Source organism: Mustela putorius, unplaced genomic scaffold, assembly GCF_011764305.1.
Source record: "Mustela putorius furo isolate JIRA1106 unplaced genomic scaffold, ASM1176430v1.1 tig00000174_pilon_pilon_pilon, whole genome shotgun sequence".
NCBI lineage: Eukaryota > Metazoa > Chordata > Mammalia > Carnivora > Mustelidae > Mustela > Mustela putorius.
Window position 1 is genome coordinate 28,278,401 of NW_025421304.1, and position 12,904 is coordinate 28,291,304.

General features: G+C 35.4%; 1 protein-coding gene across 7 annotated transcripts in view; it reads left to right on the forward strand.

The window, feature by feature from the left end:
* Positions 1-12,904, forward strand: part of NFAT5 (nuclear factor of activated T cells 5) — a 115,416-nt gene that overhangs the window by 74,291 nt on the left and 28,221 nt on the right. For all 7 annotated transcript variants that reach the window (XM_004744545.3, XM_004744546.3, XM_045076238.1 and 4 more), the window contains 3 exons: positions 1,346-1,518; positions 8,660-8,794; positions 8,920-8,972. In XM_004744545.3, the coding sequence (XP_004744602.2) occupies positions 1,346-1,518; positions 8,660-8,794; positions 8,920-8,972 (361 nt within the window). The remainder of the gene's footprint in view (positions 1-1,345; positions 1,519-8,659; positions 8,795-8,919; positions 8,973-12,904) is intronic.

The following is a 12,904-nucleotide window of genomic DNA, read 5'->3' on the forward strand; positions in this document are numbered from 1 at the left end:
TTAACCAACTGAGCCACCCAAGTGCCCAGTAACCACTATTTTGATATGTATCTTTCCATTCTTTTTTTCTGGTAACATTGAAATAATACTGTACCCATTGTTTTGTAACCTTGCTTTCACTTACCATCAGCATATTCCATATAGTAAATATTATCTTATAGCATATTTTTTTAATAGCATATATTTTAATGGCTATATAGTGTTCTATTCTTTCGGAGACAGTTGCTAGTTTTGTGTGTATGTGTGTTTTGTTTTTTGTTTTTTGTTTTTTTAGTAAAATTCATTCCTTTTATTTTAATATATGAATTTGCAAAAATAGAGGATGCACTTATTTTTTTTTTGAATGGAAGTTCGGGTGCCAGACTGGCTCTTAATGTCAGCATTGCGAATTTGAGCCCCACACTGGGTATAGAGCATGCTTTAAAAAAAATAAATTAAGGGGCACCTGGGTGGCTCAGCCAGTTAAGTGTCTGCCTTCAGCTCAGGGCATGATCCCAGGGTCCTGGGATTGAGCCCCTGCTCAATGGGGATTGTGACTCTCCCTCTCTTTCTGTCTCTCCCCTGCTTATTCTATCTCCAATAAATAAATACAATCTTAAAAAAAAAATAGAAAAAATAAATTAAAAAAAATTTTTTTTAAAGATTTTATTTGTTTATTTGACAAACAGAGATCACAGTAGACAGAGAGGCAGGCAGAGAGAGAGAGGGAAGCAGGCTCCCTGCTGAACAGAAAGCCCGATGCGGGACTCGATCCCAGGACCCTGAGATCATGACCTGAGCCAAAGGCAGCGGCTTAACCCACTGAGCCACCCAGGCGCCCGAAAAAATAAATTAAAAAATTTTAATGGTAAAAGTATCTCTTATAAACCCTTATGTTCAGATTTTGAAATAGTGATTTTGCTTTACTATTTTTCCACTATTATTATGAATGAAAATTCGACAAGAATTATGAATATTCAGAATTCACCCTTCCATACTTTTTAAATTTGGAAATTTATGATTGTATTACATTTTCAAAAAATTAATAATTAAATTAAAAAAAAATTTTTAAAGAAACTTATTTGGGGCACATGGGTGGCTCAGTTATTAAAGCATCTGACTCTTGATTTCAGCTCAGGTCCTGATCTTAGGGTTGTATGGCTGAGGCCGTGTCAGGCTCCACACTGTGCGTGAAACCTGCTTAAGAAGATTCATTCTCTCTCACTCTTGCTCTCGCTCTCGCTCTCCACCCCTCTCTCCCCTCCCTGCTCCTCCCCCCACCAAAAAAGAGGCATATTTGGTTAAGAATATTGTACTGTTTATAAAACAGAAAATATCAGTTAATGTCTTTTTCTTTGTGTGTTAGGGTGGACTGCGTAGGGATATTGAAATTGAGGAATGCTGATGTTGAAGCCAGAATAGGAATTGCTGGTTCCAAGAAAAAAAGCACTCGTGCCAGATTGGTTTTTAGAGTTAATATCACGAGGAAAGATGGCTCCACTTTGACACTGCAAACACCCTCTTCTCCGATTTTATGTAGTAAGTAAGAAAATGTGTATTGAATTTTTTTTTTGTTTTCTGTTAATTTGCAGACATCTCTAAATTTCAGATGTATCATATGTTCTAGCTTCTGATCTTGCAAAACTTGAAACATTTTAAAAAGCTATAGTCCAATTTTCTAGACTAAAAGGTGGATAATATCAAATAAAATTCTAAAGGTGTATAGTATTTTATAGTTCCCTATTATCCCATACTGATTTTAAAAGTAATTTGAGGGGACGCCTGGCTGACTCATTCGCTGGAGAGTGTGACTCTTGATCTCGGGGTCATGTATTCAAGCCCCCCACACTGGATATGGAGCCTGCTTAGAATTTTTTTTTTTTAAAGTACTTTAGGGGCACCTGGGTGGCACAGTTGGTTAAGCTTCCAATTCTTGATAACAGCTCAGGTCTTGATCCTCACGGTCATGAGTTCAAGCCCCGTTGTTGGGCTCCATGCTTAAGAAAATGTACTCTGAATGGTTTACTTGAAGTAAATTATAAATCCAAAGGATTTTTTTTTGTGTATCTTTATTGTGTGGTAAATTGCTGTGATCCTAAGTCTATTTTCTATTAGAACATAAGAAACACTAAGGTAAGCAGAACTTTGTGAATGAATATACAGTAGTTGGGAGTTCTGATTACAAATTATGGCATTAAATTACAGTGTTGGGAAGTGGGAAATAAGATTCTTACTTTGCTCAACTTGGCTTACCTTGTATGGATTCCATTCTATAGTTGATGAAACTGAGACTTCTAGAGATTAAATAACTCCTTCAAGGTCATACAGCTAGCAAATAGTAAGACTAGGATTCAAAGCCTCTGCTTTTAACCACATGCTCTTTTGTCATTATAATCACTTAGAATGGCAATGCTGAAACCAAGTTTAAACAATTCATTTCATCCTAACCATAGCCTCTGGGTTATGGTTAAGACTATGGTTAAAGAAAGAGATTATGTTAATGAACCATTTCCTCTACCTAGGAGATTTATTGGTGTAGTTTAGATTTTTTATGAATTAATATAGATCTCAGTTCATATTGGGGGATTTTCCTTGAATACCTAAATTGTCCATTTCTTTTTGTAGAAGTCATTTATTATGGAGGTGTGGAATATTTATTTTAATTCCTCTAGTTGACTATTTGTCACTCTTCATCTGCTTAGAGAAACTGGATTCGATAACAGGAACAATACTTTCTTTGAAAGAAAGGAGTACCAAAGAGAATGTGGTCTTGCCATTCGTGACAACACAGATGAATCTACAGTGTTAATGTCAATATTACTTTTCACAGTATTATTTTATCTCTCTCTTATACCCTGTGGCTTATATATATATATATATATATTTTAAAGATTTTATTTTATTTATTTGACAGAGATCACAAATAGTCAGAGAGATGGGGGCAGGGTGGGGGGGTTGTGGAGCAGGCTCCCTGCTGAGCAGAGAGCCCAGTGTGGGGCTCCATCCCAGGACGCTGAGATCATGACCTGATCCGAAGGCAGAGGCTTAACCCTATGAGCATTGAGGCGCCCCTACTCTGTGGTTTATAAAGCACTTTCATATATGCTGAGGTCTTAGGAAATTAATAAATGTTTACCTTATAATTGGAGTTAGACACTTGGGAGTTGAGAAATTGAGATGATAATGCCAATTTCACTACTGATAAAACTGTTAGGAAGAGGACTTTTTCATCCCAGACTAGGGTATATCTATCAATCCAGTCAGAGCAGTTGTAGGCTTCTTAGCTTTCTACAGTTGTAGGCCTCTTAGCAACTGGTACAAACCATCTAAAATGTCTGCTTTGGGTCACCTGGGTGGCTTATTTGGTTGAGCAGCTGCTCAGGTCATGATCGTAGGGTCCTGGGATGGAGCCCCAAGCTCTCAGCAAGAGCCTGCCTCTCCTTATCCCTGCCACTCCCTTTGCTTGTACTCTCTCTCTTTCTGTCAAATAAGTAAATAAAATATTTTTTTAAAAGTTTAAATAAAATGTATGCTTAGTGCATGTAGGCAGTTGCAGAAGAGGGAGGAAAGAAGATTGGGCTAATCATGCCTAAGCCCTGGTTCCAAATCCACTGTAGTTAAGTCATTTTTCCTCTCTAGTGACTATTAATCTAATGGAGTTTCCTATTAATAAGAGTACTACATTATCCTATTTGATCTTGAAAACAACTCTGTTATTAATAAAATAGAAATGATTATTTTCATTTTTTATGTAATAAAATAGGGACAAAACTGTTGAGAGTGGGAAATGGTAGATAAGAGAAAATCTGATTTTTTTGTTGTTCATTGTTTTGAGCTGATAGCTCCCATAAAATATAGGAAAGAGGGGCTGGGTGGCTTGTTGGGTTAAAGCCTCTGCATTCGGCTCAGGTCATGATCCCAGGGTTCTGGGATTGAGCCCCACATCGGGCTCTCTGCTCTTCAGGGAGCCTGCTTCCTCCTCTCTCTCTCTCTGCCTGCCTCTCTGCCTACTTGTGATCTCTGTCTGTCAAATAAATAAATAAAATCTTTAAAAAATATATATATAGGAAAGAATTAATTTTTATCAACTTTAACATAATAGTGGATATACATTTTAAGTTGTATAGCTTATAATTAAGGTTCAGTATATAGGCATTTAGTTATCTTAAATTCGCATACAGTTAGGTTCATGCTTTCCCTAGTTTTCTTTTTTCCTTTATAATAGTTTACTGAGATATAATTTGCATACCACGCAGTTGAGCCTTTTAACATGTACAGTTTTATCATATTCACAAAGTTGTATGACTGTGACCATTATCTAATTTTAGAACATTTTTACTGTCACCAAAAAAAGAAATCCTGTACCTTTTAGCAGTCACTGTTCATTCCCCTGTTATCCCAGACCCTGGAAACCACTATTCTACTTTCTACTGGATTCTGCTGGATTTGCCTACTCTGGACATTTCCAATAGGGACCCTGAGTGACTTAGTTGGTGGAGCGGCCACCTTCGGCTCAGGTCATGATCTCAGGGTCCTGGGCTCCCTGCTTAGCAGGAATTCTGCTTCTCCCTCTCCCTCTGCTCCTCCCTCCCTCTCTCCCTCTTTCCTTCCCCATCTGCTATTTCCTTTGTCTCTCCCTCTCTAAATGTGTGTGTGTGTGTGTGTGTGTGTGTGTGTGTGTGTGTATAATGAAGAAGTGGCAAGATTTGAAGGTAGTAGAGCTAGGCAAGATTTGTTTTATAGGAACTTGTGTGTTGAGCTAAAGAATTTAATATTTTAACCTGTCCACTTTAGGAAGCCTGAGGCCTAAACTTAGACTTTAGAGGGGGGAATATGAGGGAAGAGAAAAAGTAAACATAAAAATAATACACAGTGAAAGGGCCCAAAAAATCCTTTTTTTTTTAAAAATTTTACAAAAGAGGGGCGTCTGGGTGGCTCAGTGGGTTTAAAGCCTCTGCCTTTGGCTCAGGTCATGGTCCCAGGGTCCTGGGATCGAGCCCCGCATCAGGCTGTCTGCTCTGCAGGGAGCCTGCTTCCTCTTCTCTCTCTCTGCCTGCCTCTCTGCCTACTTGTGATCTCCCTCTGTCAAATAAATAAATAAAATCTTAAAAAAAAAAAATTTACAAAAGAATTTCCATTATGGGTTCCTGGTTTATGTTTATTTCCATAAATATAACCTTTTTGATAGGTTTAAGCAAATGGAATAGAAAGAGAGGTGAAAAGGAAATAGGTTAGTAAGAAGGGTTAGAATTGGAATGGGAGGTAGAGGGAAACAGGAAGATGAGAGGGAGGTAGAAGAGGAATAGGGGCCAAAAGGTGATAGAGGTGGAAGGGAGGAGAGGAAGCAGACATTTGATCTTCCAGCTAGAGACACTCAGTGGAAAGAAGGCCTATTGCCAGAATTCATGTTGTGCTTTGTGACATTGAAAAAGAAGGTCTGCTTTTACTTGCTCGTTTAACAATGACCATTAGATCCACTACCTGCTTTTTGTTTGTTTGTTTGTTTTTAAGGGGATAGAAGAATTATCCCCTTTTATTTTCTTGACCTATTTCTATTTCTCTAGACAATACAGGTATACATGGTTTTTTTTTATATTGCATGTATTATGTGGTGATACTATATCAAATTAAGAATATCAATTTCCATACTTTTTTAGTATCTTCCCACCTATGCTAATTTTTAAGATATAACAAAATTAATTAGGCTTTCTTCACAATAATATATATTGGATTAAATCTGACTGAATTTCGTAAGTTTCTACTTCCCTTATTTCTCTGTATCCCACAACTTTAGGAAAAGGATAATATCACTGAGTAAACTTTCCTTCTCTTCAGAGATATTATTAAAAAGATTTACTAATTCTTTTGGCATGTTGAAATATTTGCTTTTATTTTTCCGTATTCATATATTCATTAATTTTTTTCAGCTTTATTTTTGAGGCTACTATTTGAAAAGCATCTAGAAGCACATTGTTTTTATAGTACCAGAGAACTGGCTGCTATTTTTATTTTTTTACTTGGCTGATTTTTTTGTGTTACAATTTTTTAAGCAGTACTGATCACTTTCAAGAGCTGGCTTAGTAATTACTTAAAGATAAAATAAAATAGTTAATGCTTAAATAATACTGACTTTGGTTCTGTTTAGTATGGTGTTGGGGCTGTTAGGTAACCATTAAACTTTTAGTAGAAAAGACCTTCTAAGGTCAAAGGTTGAAAGTTAAATTATCTTGAACAGTGACAGATGACAGACTAGTTCTTTGTGTAATGTAAATACAAATATATAGAAGATATATACATCATGTATCCTCCAAGGAGCCTCATTTGGCCATCATATGCCCATAATACATAAAAGGAAAAAATGAGATAGGAAAAAATAAAAGCTTTGATAAGCATCAGTGGAGTGGAATTTCCACATAGTACTTGAAAATGGGGGGAAAGGTTGTATACTTTCCATTCATTTCGTTAATACAATATAGCCATATAATTTTCATCTCTTATTGTTTTCTAATCAAAATAATATTTACTGGGGTACCTGGCTGGCTCAGTGAGTGGAACATGGCAACTCTTGATCTTGGGGTTGTGAATTCAAGCCCCATGTTGAATGTAGAGATTACTTTAAAAAAATCTTTCCAAAAATTTTTACTATGTTTTTCTTGAATGTCCTTTAAAAACAACTCTTGAGTTCCACTCTTACTCTAAAAAGCTATAAATAAATTCAGTTATTTCTTCATTTACAGAGGGCATATAATTGCCGGTATTTGACCAGTAACAGTTTCTAACCAGTATATATGGATATACATTCACAATTTCTTTTAAACTCTTAGACATTGCTGAAAGTGTCATTTGCCATTTAAATATTTAATAAGCACAGGATACTTACTTGTTTGTACCAGTATGTGAGGCTAAATGATGCTGCAGTAACACCAACAACAAAAAACTCAGTGGCACTCAACAACAGTTCTGTTTCTCTCTCACTTTATGATAATACTGGCTATGGTTTGGAAGCAGGGCCATTCTCTTCACTCTAGGATCCAGGCTGAAGTAGCTGCCCTTATCTACATTTTTCTCCCTCTCCTTCTGCTCCTCCCTCCCTCTCTCTGACATTTTTGTAGTAGAAGGGAAAAAGGAAAAAGTGGAACCATGTAAGGTTATAAAAGCTCTTCCTTGGAACTGGCATATTATTTCAGTTCGCATTTCATTATACAAACAAGTCACATGGCCAGTCCTGACCTGAGTGGCACAAAAATTATAGCCTTTCCACAAGGAAGGGCAGTGAATAGTATGATATTATTAAAAGGATAAAATTAACTATTAAAATATGTAAGTGTCTACAGAGAAAAAAGTTAAACTTTTCCTAAAGTGTAGTGGACTCTAATTAATTAAGAAGATGGTGAGTTATACAAGGCCAAATTTAGTTTACCTTTGCAATGCTTATGTTGTGAGGGTTTACTAAAACAACAGATAGTGTAATAATATATGTGAAAGAGCTTAACCTCCTGGGGAACAGTTTTTTGGGATACTTAAAAGGTATTTATTTGCATATGCCAGCATCTCAGAGTATTTTGGTGGAAAACTAGTCCTTAAGTGTCAATAAGGAAGAATTTTTTTTTGTTTTTTAAGATTTTGTTTATTTGAGAGAGAGAGAGGGATTGAGAGAACGAGTGGAGGGGCAGAATGAGAAGCAGACTCGCCATAGAGCAGGGAGCCCAATGTGGGACTTGATCCCAGGACCTTGGGATCACAACCTGACCTGAAGGCAGATGCTCACCCAGGCACTCGAAGGGAAGAATGTTTTTGGAGTCAAATATATTGGGGAACCTATATACTATGTTCGTTATTGGATATTTATAGTGTTTATCAGAATATTAAATACTTGGAGAAATCCTTTTGTTCATTTAGCTTTGCTTTAACCCAGTATTTTCCTAGATTTACTTAACTTAGGAAACTGTTTCGCTAATTAATACCTATTAAATTTTCTTAAGGAAATCCTGGCACGTGAAAGTTGGTAGGCTAATTGTAATTTATTCATTAGATCTGTGCCCTCAGTACTTTACAATTCTTTTGTTTATTTTAGTAGTGGTTACTTAGTCTTTATGCACTAGTTTTTCAATTGTTTTATTTTTTAACCTCAGATTATCCTAGATCAGGGAGATCCTCTGGTAGAAAAAACTATTCTGAATTGGATTCAGTCAGTTTCTAGGTGTTCTTTTGGTGTGGGGCCTGAGTCCTGGGTGTAGATCCTTAAAGAAGCCCTCAGTACTACCTAGAGGCAGATACTGCCTCAGAAGTCTTATAATGGCAAAAACATAGCTGACATTTTTGAGGTTAGGATTGTGGGAAAAGCTTGTTTTAAATAGAATTTTTAAAAAATATAGAGACAAAAAAATATAAAAATATTAAGACTAAGTGCACATCTTAAAACTTGTTATTCACATAACGATAAAACAAAGATGACATATAAAACCTCATCTTAGGCATTAGTCCATCCCTACAAAGTCTTATCAGAGTTATTAAAACTTAATATGGATTTTCCTGGGTTTTTTTCTGTTAGAGTGAAAGTTAAGTTGCAAAGTAAAGGAAGTTAAATTCAAGGGTCAACAAAGACAATTTCTAGAACTGATTTTAGAAAAGAAATAAGTGTTGGTGGTTCTTTTTATGGAATGCTTATGTGTGCCCACAGCTCAGCCAGCAGGAGTGCCAGAAATCTTAAAGAAAAGCTTGCATAGCTGTTCAGTGAAAGGAGAGGAAGAAGTATTTTTAATTGGCAAGAACTTTCTGAAAGGAACTAAAGTTATTTTCCAAGAAAATGTTTCTGGTAAGTAGGCATAACGCTAGTATGAAGATTGTTGCACGTTCTGCTTTATTTTAAAGATATAATAATAGCTACAAAATAAAAAAAGTTTAAAATTTTTAATAAATTACTGCTTTTATTTCAATCAGATGAAAACTCTTGGAAGTCAGAAGCTGAAATTGACATGGAATTATTTCATCAGGTATTATTTAAGCCTTTTTGTCATTTAATTATATATTCTCTGAGAAATTCAGTTTTGTTCTGAAATTTTCCTGAATCAAACAGATTAAATTTCTTCTTTATGTGGGATTCATATAAATCATTTAACATTCTTTCTTGAATTTCTGTAGCTGAAAATTCTACTAATGCTAGAAATAAATGACAGTTCTCTATTTTTTAAAAAGTTTGAAGCATTAGTAAATAATTGTTAATAAATGAAACATTTATTTCCTAATATTTGTTTTTTCTGAGGATTTGGATTATCCTAGCCTAATATTTAGTTTATCAAAGGGAAACTTATTTATGTCAGGGGTTTTATGTTTGTTAGTTACCTTTTCACAGAGGCATTGTTTGTTAAATTTACAACAAAAGAGTCTGTATTGTAGGACCTCACCATGTATTGTTTTCAAAATGATGAGGAAAAAGAGCTTGAAAACAAGGATAAAAAACTGATTGAAGAATTAGAATGTAGAACAAATAGGACCAAACTTACAGAAATTGAGACTCGCAGAAAAGGACAAATTTTTTAACAAATCAGATAGAACGCATAATGCAGAAGAGTAGCGTATATAGGTGTGGATCACAGACAGAGAACAGTAGAGCAGGAATAAACTAATGTGTAAAGTACCTAAAGCCTAAAATGTACCGTAAAATGTTGATAGGAGTAGAAAAGAGCACATGAAAACCAAGTAGAGAGATGTAAGAGGCAAAAATTAGAGACTGGCCAATTTATCAAAACAGATTAATCTTTAATTTTTAAATTTTTTATTCCATTGTATTTTTTTTAAATAAATTTTAAAATATGTATCCAGTAAAATACATTGCCATACTCAAAGCTAAGGGCACAGTGTTCCCTCATTTCAGATACTAACCAGCCACAAGTTCTTCTGACCACTCTCATTTTTGAACAGTTGGCTTCAAACTTAGGGTTTCCCACTCCCCACTTAGATTTGCTAGAATAATTCACGGTACACAGGAAACACTATATTTAATTTCAGCTTTATTATAGCAAAAGGACACTAATCAGAACCAGCCAAAGGGAAAGACACATAGAGCAAGGTCTGGGAAGGTCCCAAAGGTGAAGCTTTTGTTGTCCTCAGGATGCCGTACACACTCAGCACATCCATGTGTGACAATATGCAGAGTATTAACAGTAAGGAAGCTCACCCAAGCCATTGGTGTTTTTATTGGGTTTTTATTAGGGCTCGGTCACATACTGTCCATGCAACTAATCTTTAGTCTCCAGTTCCACCAGAGGTTGGAAGAGTTTTTATTAGGACTCGGTCACATACTGCCCATGCAGCTAATCTTTAGTCTCCAGTTCCACCAGAGGTTGGAAGAGTTTTTATTAGGACTCGGTCACATAATGCCCATGCAGCTAATCTTTAGTCTCCAGTTCTACCAGAGGTTGGAACTGATACGACATTGCAAAGTCCCCTTCATAAATCACATTGTTGGACTGTCCAGTGACCAAAGCCCCCTGTCAGAAATACTCCTATCAGGCAGGAGTTTCTAAGGTCTTAGAGATTACCTTTCAGCAGCCAGGGGCAAAAACTAAACTATAGGGTAAAGTTAATTCTTCACAAAATAGTATCCTAATAAAATGGAGCTTCTTACATACCTAGACAGATGCTATACAGAAAGTTTTCCTCTGTCTTCATGCTACTACATGCTGAGAAAGGGAGATAATAGGATGTAACAGTCATTCCTTTGTCACATATACTGTTGGGCAATCTCTGTCTTAACTGAAGTTATAGCACTTGCTTTGTCACTAGCAATCTTGGTTACCTCAATAAGACAAGTCACTTTTGTGCCCCAGTTTCCTAATCTATGAATTTTTACTAAATTATTTAAGAGTTTCCCTCTAACTCTGACATTTTATGATTTCTTATAACTTATTTGAACAAACCATTCTCACTTCCCATGAACCAAGAGTGGCTTCCTTTCAAGGACTCCCAGAGGTTAGGGACAATGTATTATGACTCTTCTGTGTTCCTCATACTATTAAGCACTCAACAGATACTCATGAAAAACTTGCTGGTTCATTTTATTCACTTTGAAGAAAATGAGGACTCGGGTCTGAGGTTCCTTATTCTTTTTGAGGGTACTTCAAACCCTGATTTCAACCAGGCTCTTACATGCCTACAGTTTTGGTCCTGACTGAAGCTTAATTTTTCCATGCAATACTTCTGTGTGTGCCATAAACATGTTTTATTTTTTGATGAGTTGGTTAAATTAATGTAAACTCCTTTACATGTAATGCTCTGTTACAATTTCTCTTCCTTACCTTATCCTATAGCTAGTTCTAGAGACTGAGAAACTTGCCCTATAAATTATACAAAATATTGATAAGATAGCCCCAACAAATTATAGTCTTAACTTGCTGTCTCATGTAGAACCTAATGGTAAGAAATCTTTGTTTCTTCTCCTCATCTTCTTCCTCCTCTTCTTCTTCTTCCACATCTTCCTCCTCCTCTTTATCCTCTAACTCTTCCTCTCTCTCTTCCCCTCTCCTTCTTTCCTTCCTTCCTTACCTTTGAGGCATGGGGTAGTTAATATTTTTAAAACACTTTTTTTCAGGGTAGTTATGCCAGCTACAATAGATTAAAGAAGAATAATCATAAAAATAAGACATGGTGGAATGGAAAGGAATTAATGTCCTTATTTGGTGGCTATATCTAGAGGTCCTGGGGTTTTTGCAAGCAAGTATGTATAACAAACTAAAACATAATATGATCTTCCATTAATTCTGTGGTTGTGCTGTTCATTTTTAAATTTTAATTTTTTTCAGCAAGCTGTCTTTTTTTTTTCCTAAGGGACTTTCTGGGATATGTTTTAGAATGGGATCACAGTGAAGATAAAAAGAATTTGATTCAACAGATTATATTAACGAAAAAAAAAATTAAACATTTAGGGGTGCCTATCTGGCTCAGTTAGTGGAGCATGTGACTCTTGATCTAAGGATTGTGGGTTTGAGCCTCTGTGTGGAGATTACTTGGAAAAATAAAATTTTAAAAAATTAAACATTTAGAGGGAAGGGTACCCAGAAAACAAAAGAAGAGAAAATTGTAGTCAGTAAAGAAATATCAGGCCCATACAGAAAAGCTGAAAGGACCTCTATGATATTAAAACATGACCAGAAGATGGTATAGTAGAAAAGACCATTTAAAGAACCTTGCAAATTGCCATTATGAATAATTGTGATAACTATTCATTTATAACCCCAAAATCAACTCCTCAGACATTAAACTTTTTTATTATTTAAATTTAAAAATTAAAGGGTGCCTGACTGGCTCAGAGGGTTTTGTGAATCTTGATCTCAGGGTTGTGAGTTCAAGCTGCATGTCGTGTGTAAAGATTAAGAATGAATAAAACTTTAAAAACAGACTTAAAATTTGAGATTAATGAAGTCTGGGAAAACAGACTTCATTAATCTCAAATTTTAATATCTGACTCTTCTATGCAAAGCCATAATATGTCTCAGGCACATGTATACCAAATGTGGTAGGCACAGGGTCATTATATCTATTCCCATTTTAATAATTTCAGATAAATTCTGTAGAAATTGCCTGTAAAATATATACAAAAAGATATGTATCTTAAAGATTAATCTCTAAGAGATCTCTTTCACATATATTTTACATATATTTAGATATATATAGTCTCTATGTGTGTGTGTGTATATATATAAGACTACACACATATTAAGACTGTGTGTGTGTGTATACAGTCTTAAAGATAAGTTGGTTTTGAAAGAAAGCAGGAGAGTCTCACAGCTTGAAATACAGAGATGATTTAAAGACGGGAACTAGGAGCTAGATATGGTCTTATTAAAAACTAAGAAGTATACAATTCGATTTAAGAATAACTTGTTTTATAAAACATAAAATAGGCATTAGTGTATCAAAAACACAG